Below are 23,754 nucleotides of genomic sequence, written 5' to 3' on the forward strand. Positions count from 1 at the left end.
GGCATGGAAACATGGAACAGACTGACAAATCTCAGAGGGAAGAAGGGGGGAGGGGGAGCAGGAAGAGATTAACCAAAGGTCTTATATTGCATACTAGAGAGCTGATGCATGAAATTCGTGCAAGGGGCTCGGCCCTCACAGCCATAGCAGCTTGTTCAGGAAGGTCGTCCGGAAGGATGTCTGGTCTAATTAGCATATTACGCTTTTATTATTATAGATATGCGTTACCTGTGGACGCAATAGGGTGGTGAAGGCCTGGGGCCGGGTGGGATCCCGGTGGAGGGGAACAATGGGGGGGAAAAAGGGATATCTGTAATACTCTCAACAATAAAGATTAAAAAACACACAAAAGCTTTCAAAGCTGCATTTGTTACAAACCGCCCTTGGATGGTGTCTCCCACCGCCTGGAGTAAGCAGCTGACCTCTGACTTGCCGCCCGAGGGCTCACGCTCTGCTCCTCGTCCTGTCGGCAGGTGGTCCGGTATCTGGCCGGCTGCGGACTGCAGAGCTGCCCGATGCTGGTGGCCAAGGGCTACCCAGACATCGGCTGGAACCCAGTCGAAGGGGAGAGATATCTCGACTTCCTCAGATTTGCAGTTTTCTGTAACGGTAGGACGGGTGGCTTGTGGGGCCCTCTTCGCTCCTTATTAAAACTGCATGGAAATAGTGATATAACATAGTCATATATGCCAGCATTTTCACGGGGGAGGTAAATATTAGAAAAGAAATATTTTATAATCAGATATTTACAGTAACAACTTATTTTATATTTGTTTTGATAGTGATGCTGTACTTCATTATTAAATTAAAAATTTTCTGTACTTACATTCTTATAAATGTTTGTAATTGGATTCTATAAGGCGTAGGACTGTGGCTTCAAGTTACAAATTACAAATTAACAAATGAACAGTATATGCCTCCATAATGCTTTACTTTACGTTGGAAATGTTAAGTACAAGAACAGAAAATGACAGTCCTGTACACATAAAACTAGTCATCTGAATGTAATTTTGGCTTTCCCACCGTGTTCGTTGGTTTCAGTTATTTCTTTTTTAATGTAAGTGCATTAATGTACAGCATTTGCTCAGAAGCCCACGTGACCCCGCCTGTGCCCGCAGGGGAGAGCGTGGAGGAGAACGCCAACGTGGTGGTGCGGCTGCTCATCCGCAGGCCCGAGTGCTTCGGCCCCGCCCTGCGCGGCGAGGGCGGGAACGGGCTCCTCGCAGCCATGGAAGAGGCCATCAAAATAGCCGAGGACCCTTCTCGAGATGGCCCCTCCCCGGCCAGCGGGTCCAGTAAAACCCCGTAGGTCAAATACACACTCTTAGGAGTAAATTGTGCTACTTGACTTCAACTTTTACAAAATATAATTTGCAGTCTGTTAATTGCAAGGTAACTGGTGATTTCTCCCCTTGGAGACCAGGTGTGTTAGATGTGGGAGCGGGATGGGGGCTGCTGGACCAGGCCGAATGAACAGAGGCCCGAGGAGGACGTGGCTGGAGTGAGGACCTCAGGTTGTGGGAGGCTGGACATGGAGACTTGTCCCAGGGGCTCTGGCAAACTTCCTTCTTACGGTGATGGCAGCGAGCCTTCGAACCTGGAGTCGAGGTCAGGAGAAGCAGCTAGAATGAGTTTTCATGACAACAGTGAATGAGGGAGACCTTTAGGAAGATAATGGGGACTTAACCCAGAAGACGGGGTGTCATCATGCTAGGAGGGATGGCAGGGACAGCGACCGCCTTCCATTTGTCTGCGCATGTGCAGGTCGTGGGTACTTAGCTTCAGCGAAGGACATGCTTTAATCCCGGCTGCCACTCCGATTGCTTTACTCTGGGAGGTGGCAGCCCTGCTAGGCCCATGATCCCCACTCCTGGAGAAGGAACAGCACAGGGCCTGTTGGAGGCAAGTTCAAGCACAGGCGTGGTCCTGCCAGCCCTGCTGCACGGACAACCCGGCACAGAGTTCTGTCCACACCATGGCTGGGCTCCAGACTGGGAGGGTCTGTACTTACCAGGCAGCCACAGAGGAAGGAGGGCCCTCAGTTTCTCTAAGTTGCAGAAGGTATACCAGTGGGTGTGCACTCTGGGGCCCTGGGAACAGCCTTCATGCCAGGAAAGGTGTGGCCAGAGCAGCCTCGCTGTCCCTGGTCAGACCTCTGAGTCCAGCCGACGCAGCGGACACAGCGGGCTGCTGAGCTGCCAAAGGAGGAATGCCTTGATCTCCCAGGGCCATCAAGATTTGTCTCATCAGCGAGACAATGAAGTGTTTTATGTTTTTCTCACAGAGCGGGAGGGGGACATGCCGTGTTACTGGGAGTGGGTTGGTGGGTAAGAGATGAGTGGGTAACTGAGATCATGCTTATAAAGTTCTTACTCTGGGGAAAACACTGAGTGCCCTATATATGTGACACTGAGTGCCCTATATATGTGACCTTATGGGACAGATCTTTGTCACCCTTTCTTTAAATGTATCTAGTCACAAAAGTGTTCTAAATTTACCAAGTCCTTTCATCTATTACCTTCCTTGTTAATGAACTAGGTGCCATTACAAATTGAGCAGAATCATCACATTAGCAATTCTTTTTTTCCCCCTTCTTGAAAGGATCTTAATATTCACATTCCCCCAAGTGTGTTCTTGGTGATAGAATCTCAAATCTGGTCTTTAATGCATTGTCATTTTGCTTTAAAATGTCCAGCTGTAAATTAAACACAGACACGAAAAGCATCAGAATGAATTACCTAGTGGCCCCTGTCCCCTGAGAACATGTAATAAACCAGAAATGTCACTTCTTCCTCCGGTTTGATTTTTTGTTTCTCTGGAATGATCCATGACAGTGACACAGCGGAGGAGGACAACACCATCCACATGGGGAACGCCATCATGACCTTTTACGCGGCTTTGATCGACCTGTTAGGACGTTGTGCTCCTGAAATGCATGTAAGTTCCTGGGGCCCCGGGGCGGCACCCTGGCTCCTCTGTGTGAAGACACCGTAGCTGGTAGGGGTGTCCGCCAGCACCCAGACCAGTGATCTTCATGCTCCTTAAAAATAACACTGCGGCCCCCGGGCCCCGGCATAGTGCGCCGATGTCAGAGGAGACTGCGGGCAGGGAAATAGCATCTGTAAGCCCGAAACAACCGTTTCTGAGCCAGGTCTAACTTTATGCATATCCGGAAAAGAAAGTAATTTTAGACGCGATTCTGTACTTCAAGTTTGTAGGCAGAATTATAGCATCGATTTCACGGAGTGATTCTAATGTTCCTTTGTTCTCTTCCTGCAGCTGATTCACGCTGGCAAGGGGGAAGCCATCAGGATCAGATCAATTTTGAGGTCCCTGATTCCACTGGGAGATTTGGTGGGTGTGATCAGCATCACCTTCCAGATGCCTGCGATAGCCAAAGGTGAGGCCCCTCGGACCAGCCGAGGCCTGGCTCAAACATTTGGAGCACACTTGTTCCAGAACGGAGTGTGGCCGTGGAACAGTGAAAGGGGGCGGGGCTCAGAGGCCTGAAGGCAATACGTGGCCTTGGAGAGAGATGGGCTCCCGCAGCTCTGGGCCCAGGAAGGCTGGACCAAGGCCCAGGAGGTGACTTCAGGCGGATGGACCCCGCAGGCCCCCAGGGCCAATGGAAAGCCAGTGCCCAGGCCTCCGCGTGCCAGTTAGCAGAGGAGGCCATTCATCGGCTCTGTTGTCTGTGCTGGGGGAGCCAGTGAACAGACCTAGCGACTGAGCTCTGGGTCCCAGATGGATGCCATTGTCACTCCTTAAATGCATGAGTGTTTAAAACCAAAATCTTACCCTAGGATCTGTGACTTACTCACCATTTCTTATCTTAGGATCTGTGAGTTAGGCTCAACCATATGTTAAAATAGTAGAACCTGATACATTTAAATTTCGTATCCTGTGCTTTTTAGGAGACTTGAACAGGAATTTTATATAGGCTTTTAATAGAAAATTATAGGCACTGGCAGGTAGCTCAGTTGATTAGAGCATCGTCCTGATATGCTAAGGTTGAGGGTTTCATCACAGGCCAGGGCACATACAAGAATCAACCAATGAATGCATAAATGAGTGCAACAACAAATCGAATTGATGTTTCTCTCTCTCCCCCCTTCCTCTCTCTCTCAAGTCAATAAATAAAAATCTATTTTTTAAAAAGGAAAAAAAAATTTATGCCACACTGATTTAACACTAGGGATTGGCCGGATTTTAAATCCAATTTTACTTGGTTTAGAGCTAAATTTGCAAATTAGTAGGTGTACAACCTTAGTCTTGAATCTGATTTTCCTTAAAACATTGTTATTTGTTTATTTTCGTGATGTAAATATCAAATTCATTCATTGACTATGAATGAAAACAAAAAAAGTTGCGACGGATGTTATGGTCATGTATCTTCTGTCATCTTTCCCTGGGTTCTTCTTGCTTCGACATTGCATCATCATTAAAGATTCCGTGATATTCTTTGTGGAATCTCGTGGTGGTGTTATGAGCAGCAGTTGGCATAATCATCACATGGCCAAACAGAGAGGACATCATTTTCCCAATAATTTCAATTGACACATAATCTCATAATTCCTAATATTATGGTCCCCAACCTATGAATCCATGGGGTTATAATAAACGATTTAGTAATTTATATAGACATCAATACTGGTTGTTGATAGAGAAAATAATATGACGCTCAGATAGGTTTTAAATGTTAATTCTAATTATGTTCATGAAATATATTTCATTTGAAAGTCAAACTGGTTTCATAGAATTGTTTCACCATTTTGTAATTATCTACCCTACAAATATATAAACGTATCAAGAGTATCACATAGTGGTTAGTAAGTTTTATTAACGTGTAAAAGAGGCTCCCCTTATTGAAAAGAGGGAAACCTTATTTTATGTTTTAACTTTTCATGGTATTTACTCCTGGTTTTACAATGTGGATTTTGGATACCTTCTCTTTTTCTTCTCAGTATCTAGCATAATGAATGCTATGTCCTTATCCCATTGTTAACAAATGGGTATACCAAGTAACAGTTCCGTGACTGGGATTTAAATTGCACTGTCATATGCCCTGAGCCAGTTGCCAGCATTAGCTTGTTCAACAGGATAACAAACCCACTCAGCAGATAACTTGGCTTAAAGCATGAGGGGCTGGGAAGTAGACATTTGTACTCTGTCTCTCAAACGGCATGACCACTGACTACCGCCTGTCCCCTTCTCTCTTTTAGATGGGAATGTGGTGGAGCCTGACATGTCTGCGGGGTTCTGCCCAGATCACAAGGCAGCCATGGTTTTGTTCCTTGACAGGGTCTATGGAATTGAGGTTCAGGATTTCCTCCTCCACCTTCTGGAGGTTGGCTTCCTGCCAGATCTCCGGGCTGCTGCTTCCTTAGACACGGTAATGACTTGAGCTCCTGGCTTCCCGGATTGTGACTCTTCCGTCCCTGGCTTGCGATACTTTTCTCATAGGCCTATTTATTCATTTATTCAAATGTTTATTGAGGACCTATTATATATTTAGGCAAGGGGTGTGTAAAAACAGATAATAAAATAGACTATTTTCCTCTAGGAATTCATTGAATAGTAGAGAAGACTCAGCCTCAAGAATAAGATAAGGATTCTAATCAGGGGCAATGGAAGACAATAAGAAACTCATCAAAAACTAATTTGAGAGGTCACTGTGGCTCCTGATAACCTCTAAGTTGACCTAAACAGTTATTCTCAATAAAGCAGTTCAAGTATTAAGAAGGTTTGATGGACATTGCTGAGTCATGCGCTCATGATGTTATCCTGGTGTCTTCATGTTGACGTACAGATAGGTTAAGATCTGTACCCAGTGGCCCCCACGAGACTCTGTCATCATCAGTGTTGATTTACTGCTGCTTGAAACTTTGTGGAATAAGCTGTAGCTTATTGTCTGGGAGTTTTATAACACCTCCTTTCATCCTCAGCTAAAGGCGTCTTCTTGATTTCAGAAGGCAATAGATTGTTAGTTGACAATATGGATTTCATTAATGCCGTGAGAGGAGAATCATAAAAATGAAACTTAGATTTTTTTCTTTGGGTGTGTTCACATGAAATTCTGAGATAGCATAGTAATGATGCTGGTGGACATGAGCAGAAATAGAAACTATTAATAAGTAGAATTCAGAGAGAATGTATGAAGATGAAATATATTTTGAGAATAAGCTTTTTTCTCTTTCTTCTCCTAGCAAAGTACTCACATTCTTTGATATCATTAGTGTCTTTATCTTCCATTTCTCCTGCTATTGATATTTTATTATAGAATATGAGCCTCTTGGCTCTTGGGCTCTCTTAGAAGAAGCACTTCATTTCTTTTTTATCTATTGATAAGCAATTGAAGCTGATTATTTTTAATGGTAAAAATCATATGAACCACATGTAAAGGTATACATTTTTGCTTTTTTGTCATTTTTTAGACAGTGAAATTACATGTCAACCTGTTGATTCCCCAAACACAAATGACCTTCTCCTCTCCAATTCCTTTTCAGGCTGCTCTGAGTGGTACAGACATGGCCTTGGCCCTCAATCGGTACCTCTGCACAGCCGTGCTGCCTTTGTTAACAAGATGTGCGCCTCTCTTCGCTGGCACAGAGCACCACGCGTCCCTCATCGACTCGCTGCTTCATACCGTGTACAGACTTTCTAAGGGCTGCTCGCTGACCAAAGCTCAGCGGGATTCCATAGAAGTTTGTCTGCTCTCTATTTGTGGGTGAGTGGGAACCAACTTTATCCAGTCTCTCCTTCTTTCAGAAAGAGAATTTATTTACTATGTGGCCCTCTACAAATTGTTACGAATTTTGGAAACAACTTCTGTACCAAAACATTAATTTCTAGTAGGTAGTCCTTGTACTAAGGTATGAGCTAAGTTTAGGAGTGTTCCCCAAACCTCTCAAGGGTATCTAGCTATTGGATGTAATGTTGGACCAGTTGTGCGGTTCTGGATGTTGGTGGGCGAGGTGGTGGTGTGAGGAGTCCCTGGCCACTTTAGTGTAAGACTAATAGATTCTCCCCTCTTGATTCTTCCAGAATAGAAGAGAAAGAGGTCCTTACTAAATATAGAAAATGATTCGGTATACTAGTAATATTAAAGCATTACTTAGGGGTGGCAGTGAGGAAGGCTGGCTCTGCCCTCCAGCTGGAAAACCACTTCCTGTAGGGAGAGGTGTTCACATGCCTTCCCCACGAAAACCAGAACCGTCTCCTCCCTCTGGAGTGCTGACGGTGAAAGGGACAACTTCTCAGGCCCCTGACGAGGATGGAGGCTTCTTTCTCATTGGACAGGAGCTCCTGGAGGCAGGCTTGCAGCTGGTGGTACACTGTGCAGGGAAGTTTCCACTCACAGTGGGTGTAGGGCTGTGGAAGCCAGACGGGACTCGGGGAGGTGAAAAATTAGGAGATCAGTTCTATCACTTCCCTGAGGCTAAAATTCTATAAAATGGAATCAAAATACGTGACTCACAGATTTGTCGACATAATAAGTGGGTAGGGGCTTCAAGGTTGCCTAACAGCAGAAGGCTGATGTCCGCCATGTCCATCTTTCCCGTCATCCTCTGGCAGAAGTTCCGTCTCGGCCCTTTTCTCCCTCCTGCTCCTTATTCGCTCATCTTTCTGCTTCCCGTCTGGTCACTGGAGACCCTTCACTCATGGGAGTGAGGGAAGACACATTACTAAGTCGTGTTAGGGAGGGAGGGAGCAAAGAAAAAGCGTGTCCTGTGGGAAAGAGGGATCAGTCTTCAGATCGGAGTGGAGACAAGGTGCAAATGGAACCTCTCACTCACTGTGTAACCCTTGGTTAATCTTTGCATTGGGAACACCTGAAATGAACATCCTCTGAAGAGAGGTATAGGTACAGGTTCTTGGCATATTTAATTTAGTCTAATGAATTATCTACTTAGTTTAGACCGTTTACTCCATTATTAACATCAGATTTGTTCCACCAGCCAACTGAGACCTTCTATGATGCAGCACTTACTCAGAAGATTCGTGTTTGATGTCCCGCTGTTAAATGAGCATGCAAAGATGCCCCTTAAGGTAAGGAGGAGACACGTTCATAGTTATTTTACTACTGGGTCCTCTGAGTGTTTCTTGTTACAACCTGTACGTACGTCTCTTAGAAATGTCATGTTTGGTGTCTGATGTTGGAAGATTTCTTCCAGTTGATGAAATGGGCATGTAAGTATAGACCTGTGTGTATCAACCTAAAATACACAAGCAATAAAAGGCCATAGAAATCCTAAGATTGATTTACTGTGAGTCAGTGGAAATGGAAATCAGTGGGAACAAACGGGCCACAGGAAAAAGATGAGCCAGGAAATTCTCAGGCTGGAAACATGGTGACAGGCCTGGCCTAGAACATCAGCAGCCTCAGGGGATGAGGAGTGGCTTTGAGAACAGCGGTTCTAAGTTGGCAATCTAATGCTGGTTTCCAGTTGTCATGGCATAAGGTTGGAAGGTAACCTTTCTGTATAGCAGTTACGGCTTGTCACGGAGGATAGAGAAGTCACTGCATTCTCTCTGCTCTGGTTATTACTCTCTTCATGGATGATCAAACCTGCAATCTTTTTGGTGTATAGGACGACGCTCCAACGAACCGAGCCATCCAGCCAGGGCACAATCCAAAAATTTTTAGTTGATTCATCAACATCATTTTATTAACTTGGCAAATAATTGTGAATATTTGTTAGTTGATAGATCAAGAACACATTATCCAAAGAACTACCAAAAATTGAAAGATGCTATAGTTTGAATTTTCAATTTAGTTCTAAACAAAAAAATATTTAGAGGAAACCTTGATAAGCAACATAGACACTCAGTAAGATAATAAATTGAAAATATACTTAAAGAAATGATGGGAGTGGGCAGTTGGGGGGTTACTTAGAGACATCACAGAGGGTAAGGTGAAGGGTCGCAGAAAGGAAGCACAAACTTTCAGAGGTGCAGTTCCCTCAAAAGGCACATTTTAGGTCCCCTGTGCTGGGGATGTTTGTGCTCAGGTCACCCTGACGTCTGTCCCTTTGTTATACGCACGGAGTCCAGGGGATCCCAGTTCATCAAACTGTGAGGAGGTAAGTGATGGGCACTAACGTAGAACACAGAGATGCAAAGACAGTCCAACGGCCTCATAAAGAATGTGCAAGGTGAGCGATTTGTGAAATTGGTCCATGGATCTCTAAGCTGTGACCACTGTTACGTTTGAAACAGACATGGAACAAGGCCACCCAGAATTCAGGTGGCTCGAGCAGTTTTGGTCCTGTTTACCTTATTACCTGGTGTCAGAACGCCACGTGGGAAGAAATGGAAAAAGTATCAAAGGAGTCTTTAGCTCATCGCCTTTATCATTGTTTCCCGTAGCTGCTGACAAACCACTATGAAAGGTGCTGGAAGTACTACTGTCTGCCGGGCGGCTGGGGGAACTTCGGAGCTGCCTCCGAGGAAGAACTTCATTTATCAAGAAAATTGTTCTGGGGCATTTTTGATGCCCTGTCTCAAAAGGTACTTTAATATTTTGTGAGCTTATTTGTGTGATAAAATAATTAAAGCCATAAATTCTTGATAAGATTGATCAAGACTTACAGTTTTTTCTCTTTTCTGAATTTATAGCAAATGTTAAAAATGAAATTCATATGGACTTTTCATAATTGCTATGGCACCATGTCTTTGCGATCATAACGTTTTCTGAATTTAAAATGGCTAAGATTTTAGGAAATTATGCATATGGTTGATAACGTTTCTGCTGTATTTGGTCTTATTTGGGCTCAAACTCCCCTTAGTTACCTCCCCAATTTTTTAAAACCTGAAGAAATCATATCAAGTATGAAAATATACTATATGAGATCTCCTGGAGTGATAACATTCCAGTGGTTTACTGTCTGTCCACTTGCTGCTGATGGACATTTAAGCCCCTCCACTCAGACAGCCCCTCATAGTCCCATATTTATAATGAATAATTCATATACTTTCAGAAGAGTGGATATCACACATCAGAGAAAAGTAGACATCGCGCTGTGTACAGTTGTGCTTATATTCTTGATCACAATCATTTTGTCTCCCCCGATAGACTTGATGAGACTTCATGAGACTTGATGAGCCTTCCCCTGATAGCCAGAGTTTGCCTCCCAGTAGGGCAAAGTTCGTGTGACTTCATTTAGTAGTGACTTCTTGATAATTTTTCTTGCTGAATTATCTTTGGTAAACAGAGTCCTTTTAAAAGAATATGTACAAGACATTTTTAGAAGAATTTACAACATTAAAGTTGAATGGCTAAAGTGAGATCTGATTTAAATGGCTATTTTTGATTTTTTTTAAAAAATCTGTAAATACAAATTGAATGAATCATGTAATTCATGTACCAGAAAGTTCGGTGATGCGTGTTTCCTGTGTGTGTGTGTTTCCCTCCAGTTCGGCCCGAATCCCGATGTCTTTGCACTGAAATGCCCTCCGCAGGTGTCCTCACGTGTGGTCTCTACAATGTGCGGCCCCATAACTGACCATAACTAAGAAATACAGTCCTCGTTGCCTGAAACGGGTTTATGTTGTAAAGACACGTTGCCCACTTCGTTATACACTTAGCGTATTCAAAGCCGCATCGTTTCAGGTATCGAGGAATACAGTTTAGAGAAGCAAAGATGTTTTCTTAGGCTGCAGCTGCAGGGTGTTGCTGTCAGCGTCTCTCGTGTTTGCAGGGATTTGGGGCTGAACGGCCTGTTTTCTGGGGCAGAATCCGCTGGTGAGCCGAGTTAGCCCCGGGGATTCACATTTTCTCCTTCAGCGTCTCGTCCTCCACAGCGATCGTGTGGACAGCTTTGGCTAAATTGTGACACACTATTAATTTCATTTTTTTTGGTTCTCCGTTTCCTCTTAGAAATACGAACAAGAGCTTTTCAAACTGGCTCTGCCGTGCCTGAGTGCGGTGGCGGGCGCCCTGCCCCCGGACTACATGGAGTCAAACCATGTCAGCATGATGGAGAAGCAGTCATCCATGGATTCCGAGGGCAACTTCAACCCCCAGCCTGTGGAAACCTCCAAGTATGGACTCTTTCTGTTCTGGCAGCTTTTTGTAGTAAATGATGTGTGAAGTCTGAAACGATAAGGTGCTGAAGTGAACTTTCTCTCGTCTCTCCCCCGTGAATCAGTATCTTTACTAGGGGGCCCTTTTCCTGACTAAAGGGTGGCAGTGAGAACAATTACATGAGTACCCGAAGTGGGTGAGCTGTGCCTTCCAGGGCCCTCCTAACAGAATCGGGGTCCTCTGTTTATGACCACACGGTGCATCTGTGGTGCTGAGAATCAAGACAGTCTATCAGTTACATGGTTGGTTGAAAATGTACCCCAAATCTTCATTGAAATAGCAGCCAACCTCTGTGTAGGTCTCTGCCTCCATGCCCCGGCATGAGCGCAGCTCTGTCCTGCGAGCTGGCCTTTGTGTCAGGTCACCGCAGCGAGGCCGAGGGTCCCACTGACATTCAGCGGATAGAGCGCAGCGTGAGGTTGACGGGAATATCAAGTGAAGGCGTTTGTGGGAAAGTTAGTCTACAGTTAGAAGGCAGTGTGACCAGCTTAACACAGACATCACGTCACTCAACGCGGTGAAACTTCTTCCGTGGGCTTCATTGCGTAAAACGTCCAACAAATATGATGTTTGGGTACCTCGGGTGATTGGAGTCTCGGCACTTTTGTTGTTGCTGTTACTGTCATTAAGTAGGAACCTGGTTTCCCATTTGCAAGGAAAGCTGCCTCCTCAGGCCACATTATCATCGAGTCTGTGGTCACTCAGCGAGATCAGTATTCACAAGGTTGTTCCTCGATAGTCACTCTCCTGCCCTGTGAACTTGCTTTGGAGTTTAACTTGCCGCCTTCTGGGCAGCCCCTAGCTGGTCAGTTCCCTTCCTGGGTCACCGGCCCCAGTGTATGCGGGCAGCTCAGTGCACCTTACATGTGCATGTCTGGTACTTGATGACAGTCCTGTGAGGAAAGACTCCACCCAGTATTGGGCTTACGTGACTGACCCTTGTACTTCTTCCAAAGTAAGTACAGCAAACCACATGTTCACATTCCTACTTGGTAAGTTTCTGGTTTGCTAACATACAGCAGAATCCAGGATTTTAAAATAACATCGGAACAATGTCATCGTTTCGATTAATTACATTGAATTAGTTAATGAGTGTTGGGCATATGTATTAACTTACCTAGGCTTGCCCTTTGAGGGCTTCGTAACAGATTAAGTATAAACAGTAATCTCAATAATTTCTGTCTCTGTGACTTATATATATATTTTCCTGAAGTACGTGTGTATCCCGTAATTCAGTTACTGACTGATAACAGCTGGGAAAGAACAGTAACCATCTCATTACACCAGGTTGTAGTTAGAATTCTATTTCAACGTTAATTTCATTAGTAAGTCATATTCGCTAAAAAATGAAATACATATACTTAATTTTCATTCATAAATATATTTTATCTTCACGAGTCCATCAATTGCATGCACTCAGCATCTGTTCAAGAGATCAGATATTTATTTAAACATAAAAAGAATCAAGAATGAATGTTATAAAATCCTAAAGCGTGTGTTAGTTATGTTTCCCTATATTCTGTATTAGTAACAATTAGAATAGTGGGATAGATCATTAATGATTAAAGTCATTAGCACATCACTAGTTGTATGAAATTAATTTAAAATTTTGTATATTTAAATAATGTAACCGGTCAGATTTCAGCAGTCTTCTACCCATGTAGAGTTGTTGCAGAAAAGACTTAAGTAAAAAAAGAATAACTTCAAAAAAAATGAATATGGGAGAGAAGTGTGTCTTTAAGCTTGTTCCATCTAACCATATCTTGATTCAGGTTTTAGAAAAAAATTGGTATGGTCTATTGTCCTCATCTTTGAATACATTTTAATTACTTTTATTTATACTACACATAAATATTATATTTAACTCATGCTAAGACATTATAAAGTATGAATCAATATATGATAAGCAGATAGAACATTCTCTGCTTTGCTTTTATGACATTCTTCCTATCATATGGAAAAGTTATACCTTGTTAAAACAATTTTTTTAACAGCTATGCATTGAATGTGATTTAAGCATGCAGGGGCTGTGAGTAAATTATCCATGTGAGTCCCTGCGATCCTGCGAGCACCAAGCCTTTTCTCTGTTTCTCCCACAGTATTACGATTCCTGAGAAGCTGGAATACTTCATTAACAAATATGCTGAGCACTCCCACGACAGGTGGTCCATGGACAAGGTAAGGTCAGAGGCCTCCTTGACCATCATGGTTCTGACCACACAGCTTTCTCCGCTAAAGGGAGAGCTTTATCTAGATTAGGAAAGAGCATTTAAATGACTTGCTAATATAATACTTAGCTAGCTCTGCCACTAATACACATATGATACCCTTATCAATAAGAATATTGGTGTTCAGCCCTGGTCGGTTTGGCTCAGTGGATAGAGCGTCAGCCCACTGACTGAAGGGTCCCAGGTTCCATTCTGGTCAAGGGCACGTGTCTTGGTTGCAGGTTCCCCGGCCTTGGTCAGGGTGAGTGCAGGAGGCAGCCAATCAATGTGTCTCTCTCACATCGATGTTTCTCTCTTCTCTCCCTCTCCCTTCCACTCTCTCTAAAAACCAATGGAAAAATATCCTTGGGTAAGGATTAACAAAAACAACAAAAAGAATATTGGTGTTCATAAAAACCACAGTTTTAAATTTAAAAAAAATCTATTAAATCATAGATATAATTCCTAAACACACATTGTTTGTGGGAATAAAAAGTAATCATCAGGGGCTTCAGGAAAAGCAGTGATTCTGGAAATCTTTGAAAGAAACTTTAGTTTTATGTGTAATTTTATATTAGATAAAACATTGAAAATTATTAACCAGAATTTAGTGATTGTATCTCTTATTACCAAGTAGATATGCATTTCACTAAAAATAGATTACATGGCAAGATGATCTGTTTACTTTGTGTTGTCGGAAAACAATTCAATCTGACTGAGATAACAAGAGCAGCCGCTGTCCGTGGCACAAGTCCTCACAGGATGGGAGCGTATAAGGAACTACTGTGTCTGAGTAGTGACGTTTAACTTGAGCCCAGTTAAACTTGAGAGAAGATGGTTAAAATAGGTTTGTTAGGGAAACTGAGTTGAGAGGACGCACAATCTAAATTAGTGTGTAGTGATGTGGCGAAGTGAAAACCAAGCAGCAAAGGCTCCAAAGCATGTTTTACACGGCAGTGTGGCCTCATCTGCTCCACTTGATTCCACTTCCACCCTGGCTCTGGCCACCCAGTCCTCCTCCCTCTAACCCACCCCCTTTTTGTTTTATAAACACGTGGCTCTTTACTGAGTAATTTAATTGGTTTACTAGGTAACTCAGTAAGAGTTGTCTGTTTTATATGCTCTTCTAGGTCGTGAGTTGGTAGAGGAGGTGATGGAGATGAAGTTTGCAGAAGGCAGTGCTGGGCTACACCCGCCAGTCACCCAGATTCCCTAGGCAGACATGAAAATATATACACAAAATTGTACAGGCAAAGTCCTGGGGGCCAACGTGTTGAGGAGCACTGGCTATAGGAGTGGGCAAACAAGTAGCGTTGTTCAGGACACTCCCAAAAAACGCTGCGTCAGTTTCCCTCCTTCGAAGGAGTGTCTCCCAGGCCAGTGCCACTGGCGGGGTCTCACCAGGATGTGTCAGGATGCATGTCACCAGGGCCATGGGCTGTGGCTGCCTCCTCGGGCAGTGCAGATGGACAAAACCACAGCCCTGGTCTGTTTAAGGAAGACTGGGTGCCTTCAGTCTCTGGATGGAAAGATTCGTTCCAGGAATTCCTCAACATAATGTTGACCGGGATGGCAATTTTTATATTAAAATATGCTGGATAAAATTCAAACCTTAATCCTTATCTTGGTTCATTTTAGATTTATTTCATCATGCGCACACTTAAACACATGCACACATACACTCTCTAAAATTAATATATGCAAAACAATTCCATTGTTTGTTTTTGTTTTTTTAGTTGGCCAATGGATGGATTTATGGAGAAACATATTCAGACTCATCTAAAGTTCAACCATTAATGAAGCCATATAAACTATTATCTGAAAAGGTGAGTTTTTTTTTAAGTTATATAGTTTTAATTTTTTGCAAAAACTTTTCTTCGTTATGTAATTTCTTATTAAAATCTTTTTTATTTTACTTTATATATACTATCTTTGACTTTTATTCCAAGGCTTCTTTTGTTTCTTTTATCTTTTTTCCCCTCTATTCCCATTTTCTGTCATTTAGTTGGTTATTTTCTTCTCTACGTAATATTTTTCTGTTCCTTTTTGATTTTTGTTCCTCTCCTGCATTTTTAAGAACTTTAGAAAATATTCTTATCATTCCTAAGAGTTTCTTGCTGAGGGATAATGAAGTGATCTTTTAGTATTGTTACTTGTAAGTTCTCATGAATTTTGTTTCTTTGGGTAATCAGCTTCTTGAGAGTGAGGTGGGAGGGTTTCTAGCTCTTCTAGGTAGTGAGTTGGTGGAGGAGGTGATGGAGACAAAGGGGCCGAGGGAGGATAGTTAGGTCTCTTGATGACGATGGGAGGAGAGCCTTTGCTCACGGGTCATCTAATCTGCGCTTTTCTGACCGTTTCTCCTTTCAGTTCCCTCTAAGGGTCAGGAGCTGGGTCGCTGAGAGAAACCAGCCCCTGGGTTGTGATGAGCAGGGTCCCGTTAGCATTTGTCTAACCAGGGCCTGCTCACACTCTTCATTTTCCTTTTCCTTTTTATTTTTGAATGAACATGTCAGTCGTTGTGTGTGTGTGTGTGTGTGTGTGTGTGTGTGTGTGTTAATCTTTCTTGACTCTTTTTCTTTTAGTCTTTGTTGTTGAAAGTATTACATAGGTCCTCCTTTTCCCCCCATGAACCTCTTGCAGCCCGCTCGTCCTTTTCCCCCACCCCCAGGCCCTCACCACACCATTGTTTGTGTCCATGGGTTCAATCGTTTTTTTGTTTTTTTTTAAATGAAGTCAATTTCAGAGCAAAGCATTAAATATTTTAATTTGGATTCTTAATATTCCCCCACACCTTTTATCTTCTCCTTTTTGTCTGTAGGAAAAAGAAATCTATCGCTGGCCAATCAAAGAATCTTTGAAGACGATGCTGGCTTGGGGCTGGAGAATTGAGCGCACGCGGGAGGGCGACAGCATGGCCCTCTACCACCGGACCCGGCGCATCTCTCAGACCAGCCAGGTGAGAGCCGCCAGGAAGCCATGGTTTACACTGTTGTTAGATATTTCTAATACTTTATTTACTTACTGGGTGTTTCAAAACAAATAATTTGAAAACTCTGAAGATTAATGTAAAGTTTAGAGGGAAAAACACATTTGTTACTTTTTTAAATTTTCGGTGTCGTCTTGGTTAAAGTGCTGGAGGGGTTAGCCAGGCCGCCCTTTCCTGGCCAGGCTGTGAAGGGGTCCCCAGGGGTACGGTCTTGAAGTTGCACCATTGAAAGCGGTAGTGTATTCATTACCTCAAGTGGGTTGTCTAGAACTTTCTCTTCTCCAGTAAGAGCTGAAGGCTGGTCCTTAGGGAGAAGTGGGAGGCCGGGCAGAAGTGATCCCTCCCACGTGGCTGTGCCGTACAGGGGAGCTTGAGCACCTGCCACTTGCAAAGGTCCACTGCGCACCCCGACAGTCAGGGCAGGAGTTCCGAGAGCTCGTGTGTAATGGCACATCCAGGAAGTCGCGTCCCCTCAGCAAGCTGCTACATGTGCGGCTAAGTGCTCCAGGACAGTGGTCGCCAACCTTTCGGACCTCACGGACCACCCACCGGTTGGCGACCGCTGCTCCAGGAGGCGCAGCCTAGACCTGGAGAACCTGGGTTCAAGGTCGGACCGGACACGCAACTCTCAGCGCTGGTCCTTTCGTGTTCCTGAAGCTAAGTCTGTCATTGTCCCTGACCACACTGCTCAGGCCTCTGTATCTGGGTACACAGAATATTGTGTTTGTATTGCCATTTATACAGAAATGTTTCTGGGGAAAAAGCACGTGAAACATGTATTTGAAATACATTTTTAAATAGATTAAGTTCTGATTTGGGCATATTTTACCTAAAGTTCTCTTAAATAGGTATCATATAAATGGAAACTGTGATTTTTACCTTTTCTTCGTGTACGCACACGTTTCAAACTACATTTTGTTTTCATGTGTTTTAACACATACTGAGCCCAAACTGAGTACTGGGCAGTAGGAATGCAGAGAATTGGATGCAGCCGGGAGCCCTTCGTCAGTGATGGCCTGCAACAGCCCTCGTTCGGTTTCCCAAGCCCAGATGTGCGCTTTATTGTAGCTTTCATTTTGTTTCGTGTTTATCCACGTCTAACAGGAGAGTATACATATGAAATATAATAATATGCATACATCATGAAGTCTAATATATATGTCCAATATATATATTTATATACTACAACTATACTGTGAAATATGTCAAAGTATAATTTCAGATTTATAGGCATGACACACTGTCACCTAACATGCCATTGGAGGGATGTGTTCAGAGCACAGGGCAGCGGAACCTTTTTACAGTTGATAAGAAGATATGTTTCATTCTATAAATGCCAAACTTTAAAAATGGAGGAAACTTCCTGGTTATAGGAAACCTTTATAAATCACTGAATACTAGTAGGTGTCCCAAAAAAATGTATACACACTTTAACAGCTGATAGCTCAATTGATGTTTCTTGCTATTCAGGTTTAACCCATTGGAATTAATAATTATTCAAAGGATGTATACATTTTTGGGGACACCCTGTCTATGTTATACTTTTAAAAGTAAAAAGTTGGTTATATTTTATCTTAACATTTAGCTCATAAAGACATTTGTAAATATTGACCTCTTTGATTAATTATTGTTATATGAGAAAGAGTAAAGTTCATTGCAGCCAAGTAGAATTTGTAAGAAACTCAAGAACACAAAGATCCTTTGATGAAGGGAACATTCTGGAATCTTAGAATCATTGCACAATTGAATTCTGATTATTAGCTTTTGGGGTTGGCAACCCCAAAGATGTCGGGGATTAGTATGCAGTCACCAGTCATTGTCAGGCACCCAAATATAATTTAATTTGCTAGCTAAGTTTGTGGGATCTGTTTGTGCAGATACGTGCCAGTTTTGTCCGAGGAAGTGTGTTTGGAAGTCCGTTTGCCTTGTATTTCGGAAGTACCTTGCACGTCTCTCCGCGGGGCGTTTTAATGAGATACTACTTTTCACACAACGTGTCTAGGTTTCTGTGGATGCTGCGCATGGGTACAGCCCCCGGGCCATTGACATGAGCAATGTCACACTGTCCAGGGACCTGCATGTAAGTATTGGCTACAGTTTAAAATACTCTGCAAATTTTGTGGGTTGGTGTGTGTGTGTGTGTGTTATTTATCTTTATTGCTGAAAGTATTACAGATGTCCCCCTTATACCCCCATTGACCCCTTTCCTACTCCGTCCCCAGGGCTTCCCTGCACTATTGTCTGTGTCCATGGGTTATGCACATATGCATATCAGTTCTTTGGTTAATCTCTTCCTGTCCCCCCTCCTCCCTTCTCTCTCAGATTCCTCAGTTGTTCTATTCTGTGCTTCCATGTCTCAGTGTGACTGAATCAAACTTATACCTATTTTTGTCAAATTGGCAAAAAATACATTTTTTGGTGTGCCACACATTTTACCAATTAATTTATGTGTGCCATGAGACGAAAAACTAGACTGTTTGTCTGATGTTCTCTGCCGTCGGTGTTTAATAAGGTTTAGGTTATCTTCTGAAGCTTTGGAAATGAAAAGAAAAAGTGGTAAATAATTTGTTGTTGTTGAAGTTCATAGCTAATTTGAAGTTTCATGGTTGAATTAATCAAACACGTGTCTTTAAACGTTAAAACTAACAATGACCATTCCCTTCAAATCTCCTCCACTGTTTCTGTCATTTCACCATCATTCCCGTTCTCTGGGCGTCAGGCTCCAAGGAAGACAGGTGTGTTTGGTTATTTCCTGGAAGTACTTTATCACCAATACACTATGACTTATTAATTTAAAGCGTGTTTTCATATTACACATTGGAAAACAAAGTTACCCTTTTCTACTTATTAAAGCATAACTGAGTGGCTAAATATTTTGTTCATTTAAGGCTATGGCAGAAATGATGGCTGAAAACTACCATAATATATGGGCAAAGAAGAAGAAAATGGAACTGGAGTCCAAAGGTAATATTTTCTAAAAATCCTCATTGAAACGCAGAGTCCCACCGCCGGGGTGAAATAGACGCTTTACCACCTGAGCTATTACACCTTCAATTACTGGGATGTTCAAATGGGAGGGCACCCCCCCTCCCTTCCCGTGGCTGCGGGTGCTGTGGGCACTTAGTGTCAGGAAAGCCGGGTGCTCACGGGTCATTGCCTCCCGAGCCCCATGGCAGTCTTCCTTGGAACCCTCTCGGCGCTGGGGGAAGAGCCTGCGTGAGCCCTTGATCCTCGCGCGAGGAGAGGGCACGAGCTCTGTGGTGTGGCCCTGTGACATAGGCAGCGTGTCTCATTCCAGATGACTTCCCGCTGCTACTCTGTGTTCTTGTCTGGACATTCTCTTAGGAGGCGGGAACCATCCCCTGCTGGTGCCTTACGACACGCTGACCGCCAAAGAGAAAGCCAAGGACCGGGAGAAAGCACAGGACATCCTCAAGTTCTTGCAGATCAACGGCTATGCTGTGTCCAGGTACCAGCGCGCATGCCCCACTTAGCACCTTGTAAGACCAGTCAGACATCCCTGTCAGACGCATCAAGGCCAAGAGCGAAGTCAGCGACCTGTTCAGACCTTAGCGCTACTATTCCCTGCACTCAGTGCACACAGAATCATCAGTGCGTCGCTGTTTGCCACATTCCTTAGAGCTTGTTACTCCCCGACCGTTATCCAGAAATGACACTCTGTTTCTCTAACGGCAGCACAGTAATAAAGTGTATTGCATAATAATAAAGTCATTAGCTACAGTTTTACATCCAAGTATTCAAAATAGTCCTGATAAATTAAACCTCATTTTTGCCTTTAGCTACAGAATGTTAAAGAATCGTCTAAACTTGTATATGTAACACAACATTTTCTTAAATACATATTTCCCTCCTAATAGTCTTGTGGACGTTGGTTTCCATTTTCCTTCTGCTCTTCTAGAGGGTTCAAGGACCTGGAGTTGGACACGCCTACGATTGAGAAGCGATTTGCCTACAGCTTCCTTCAGCAGCTCATCCGCTACGTGGACGAAGCCCATCAGTATATCTTGGAGTTCGGTAGGTACCTCGGTCCCTTATATGGGTCCAGCCATTTGCGTGACACGCGTGGGAGAGATTTAATGCTAAAGTGACGACAAGAATGAAATTAGCAAGTCTTAAAAAGCCATTGTTTTCTTTACTCATGGGAAGAACGTTGTGATATTACAAAACATTGTTAAAAGTTTCTAAAACCTATCCTGAGTGTGTCTAAGATTTAATAGTGTATATCTCAGATGGTTTTGACTTCTGTTGGCAAAAGAACTTTTTCAGGCAAGTTAGTTTGATTCTTAAAAATATGGAGGCTCTGCCTGCAAATTTTACTGAAACCCTGTATGTAACTCTGAATCGCTCCCTCTGCCCCACGTGCCGCACGTCACGGTGGTCCTTAGTGTATTATTCCTCTTCTGTGTGCATGGCGCCCCTCTGCATGCTCGAAGGAGGGAGGAAAAGGCCACCCTGAGCTAATGCCTTCGGCCAGTCAGTTCTGAACCTCGAGATCATTTTCTGGGCCTTGGGGAGACCTGGGTGTTTCTGCTTTGCTTATGGAAGTCGCTCAGCTTATAGGCACTCTCTCAGCCCAGCTGTGGGACCTGCTGCTGAGATGGGCAGTCCTTGTTCGGTTCCCATTCTTCTCTCCAGGCCCCTGAGCCCTCGGCGCTGCGCTGGGTGCCTGTGCTCACAGCCACGTAGCTGGGCTCTGCTCAGTCGCTTTTTAGTTGAAGTTGGCTGTTGGTTTACATTTCTTTTTATTTATTATTACACTGCCAGAGTTAGCCTGTGTGTTTTTGGTTGGCTTCTCACGTCCAGTCGGTGGGGTAGCACATTCCTCAGTGCTGGGCACTCTGCGTGCGGGTGGGGATTGGAATGTTGGACGTGCCCATGTTCCTGAACACTCTCTCCTGTCTGCAGATGGCGGCTGCAGAGGCAAAGGACAGCGTTTCCCTTACGAGCAAGAAATCAAGTTCTTTGCTAAAGTACAGTATACAGTCCGTCTTGTTTTCGCTTCCGTGTGTTTGCTTACAGAGTACCCCGTTCGCTTTTTGCCTCTTTTCAGAACGCACTTGCCTTTAAGTGTGGCTTCTGCTCAAGCCCACAGATCCTGGCACCCACAGCTGCATGAACCGTGTGGGCGCTGGGCTCCCGCAGCTCGCTCTGCCCTCGCTGCCTCAGTTCACAGAGTTCTGCTTTTCTGGCTTTATCATACAACATAGAAGAAAATACTGGTTTCTTAGTATTTGAATGTTGTTATGATTGAACATTTTTAGTTGAGCATTTCTTTCAGAAAGATGAACAACGCCAGCTGATTTGTAAACGGGAACATGACAAGGACATGCACATGTCACAATAGGACCTTTATTGTGGGGCCTTCGTCTGCTGGCTTACAGATGGGGAGGCTGGGGCTCAGAGACCACCTGCTGGTCAGATACTGAGTGTTCATTCCATTTAGCACAGTTTATCAAGAATCTGCTATTTGCCCGGAGCTTTTATGACTTTCTTTTGGCCACTGGGGAAGGTGCAGAGTTTGTTTATTCTCAAGTTCCCTTGTTGGTTTATTGACTTACTCCGTGTTTGCACTGTGCCTGGCCTGTCGGGCGTCAGACCTTGTCCTGGCACGTCTCTGTCACGGACACGGAATGCCCTGGACACTTTCCCGTGGACAGGATGTTGCCATTAACCTAAAGACCTATTCACGTCTGCCAATTTCCTTTCAAAGTACTTGCGTTAGACATCATTTGCAAAATGGCACATTCTTCCGATTGACTTACATTTGGCTTCCGCCCTATGTTTTTAGAATTGTGCCCTTCACTGTCAGGGAGATTTCTCTGGTCTTTTCTTCTGCTCAAGGTCTGCACGAAGCAGCTGAAGTTTATTCTGAGCTGCACCCGCCAGTCACCTCTTTCACTGGGATGCAGTCCCCTGGGTTCAGGGATTGGGGTGCTGAATTCACGGCCTGCACCATGTTTAAAGACACCCTTGTATTGCATCGCCTGCGTCCTCAGCACCCTAGTGGTTATGTTTGCAGGTGCCCAGTGTGGCTTAATTTCTACCAAATCTATGACTCATTCATTCACGTATTTGTTGAGTACCTATCATATGCCAATCGCTAAGTTCAGGCAATGTCTCAACTTTCTAGGAAGATCACCAGACGTCCATGTTCCTATCCTATTTACATATTCGGCACCACCTTGTAGGGGAAAATGTAGTGAGACAGACTTGAGTCTCAGTGCTGGGAATGCCATTTAGTCTTCCCTTTTTTCATTTATTTGTTCAAACCTTTGTCTGCTGGTTGTTACATGCCCAGCGGAGCCCTCAGCATTGGTGCTTCGTGGTAAATGACCCTGCGAGGTGGTGGTCACAGGGTCCAGGAAAGGACTGAGGGGGGACCAGCGCAGAAGGGTTTCTTGTTCTCTGTGCCCCAGACTCTGAGGGAGAGAGACTAATCCCGATCACAGAGTGGAAAGCTGCACATGGTGTCGCACGAGCTGAGAATAGGGAGGCCTTGTCTAGTTGAGGAGTGAGCAAGGGCGTCATGCAGCCCTGAGGAGGCCTGCAGGCGGGAGTGGGCCGTCACGGGTGAGGGAGGAGCATTGCAGACAGAGGGCGTGGCCCTGGCAGAGCCTGTGGCTCAGTGGGCAGGGCGGGAGGAGGCCCCCCAAGGCCTCCAGGGCTGGCGCAGGCAGTGGGAGGCGGCTTTGAGGACCTTGTGGAGCGGCAAGTGGCAGGCGACTGTGAGGGGACCACGCCTTGTCTACACCTCAGTTTGCACCTGCAGAGAAGGGGATGGCACCGCCACACGGAGTCTCACCGGGCGGATTGCATGCACATGTCACTGCCGTCCCCACGCGTGGCAGAGGCCCCATAAGTGGCAGTCATTGATTGCGACTAATCTGCATTTATGCATTATTGAGAATATTTCATTTTGATAAAATACTAAAAATAATTCTAAACAGCTGAAAATTTAGTGTATCCCTCATAAGTACCCCCTCCCCCCCGCACACACACACACACACAGATACTGGCAGGACAGGGCGAGGTGAGAGCCACTCCCTGGCGGGCGGCTGGTGCGGCTGTGGGGATTGGCACCTGTTGCACGTGGACATGGTCTGCCTGCTCCAGCCTCAGCGCTCACTCACCCCCCAAACTCCACTGTGCACACCTGTCTTCTTCTCCTTCCTTTCAGGTTGTGCTGCCTCTAATCGACCAGTATTTCAAAAACCACCGTTTATACTTCTTGTCTGCAGCGAGCAGACCGCTGTGCTCCGGAGGACATGCGTCAAACAAGGAGAAGGAAATGGTGACGAGGTAAACAGCTGCGCACGCAGACCGCTGTGGGGAGGGGGGAGGGGGGGCCCTGGGGAAGGAGCGCCGGCCTGAGCAGCTGTGTCCAGTGCCTCTGCCCGGCCGTCCTCCTGCTCTCAGACCCCGGGGATGATGGTTTCTGCAGGTGAATGCATGTG

General features: G+C 44.5%; 1 protein-coding gene across 1 annotated transcript in view; it reads left to right on the plus strand.

The window, feature by feature from the left end:
* Window positions 1–23,754, plus strand: part of RYR2 (ryanodine receptor 2) — a 198,038-nt gene that overhangs the window by 107,244 nt on the left and 67,040 nt on the right. Inside the window, exons 46-63 of the mRNA XM_054713161.1 lie at window positions 474–609; window positions 1,119–1,305; window positions 2,835–2,937; window positions 3,280–3,400; window positions 5,223–5,392; window positions 6,507–6,727; window positions 7,959–8,049; window positions 9,370–9,510; window positions 10,880–11,043; window positions 13,186–13,264; window positions 15,030–15,119; window positions 16,112–16,249; window positions 18,282–18,359; window positions 19,168–19,243; window positions 19,625–19,748; window positions 20,199–20,314; window positions 21,206–21,270; window positions 23,478–23,599. Of these exons, the coding sequence (XP_054569136.1) occupies window positions 474–609; window positions 1,119–1,305; window positions 2,835–2,937; window positions 3,280–3,400; window positions 5,223–5,392; window positions 6,507–6,727; window positions 7,959–8,049; window positions 9,370–9,510; window positions 10,880–11,043; window positions 13,186–13,264; window positions 15,030–15,119; window positions 16,112–16,249; window positions 18,282–18,359; window positions 19,168–19,243; window positions 19,625–19,748; window positions 20,199–20,314; window positions 21,206–21,270; window positions 23,478–23,599 (2,222 nt within the window). The remainder of the gene's footprint in view (window positions 1–473; window positions 610–1,118; window positions 1,306–2,834; window positions 2,938–3,279; window positions 3,401–5,222; window positions 5,393–6,506; window positions 6,728–7,958; window positions 8,050–9,369; window positions 9,511–10,879; window positions 11,044–13,185; window positions 13,265–15,029; window positions 15,120–16,111; window positions 16,250–18,281; window positions 18,360–19,167; window positions 19,244–19,624; window positions 19,749–20,198; window positions 20,315–21,205; window positions 21,271–23,477; window positions 23,600–23,754) is intronic.

The sequence above is a fragment of the Eptesicus fuscus genome, chromosome 24 (genome assembly GCF_027574615.1).
Source record: "Eptesicus fuscus isolate TK198812 chromosome 24, DD_ASM_mEF_20220401, whole genome shotgun sequence".
Lineage (NCBI taxonomy): Eukaryota > Metazoa > Chordata > Mammalia > Chiroptera > Vespertilionidae > Eptesicus > Eptesicus fuscus.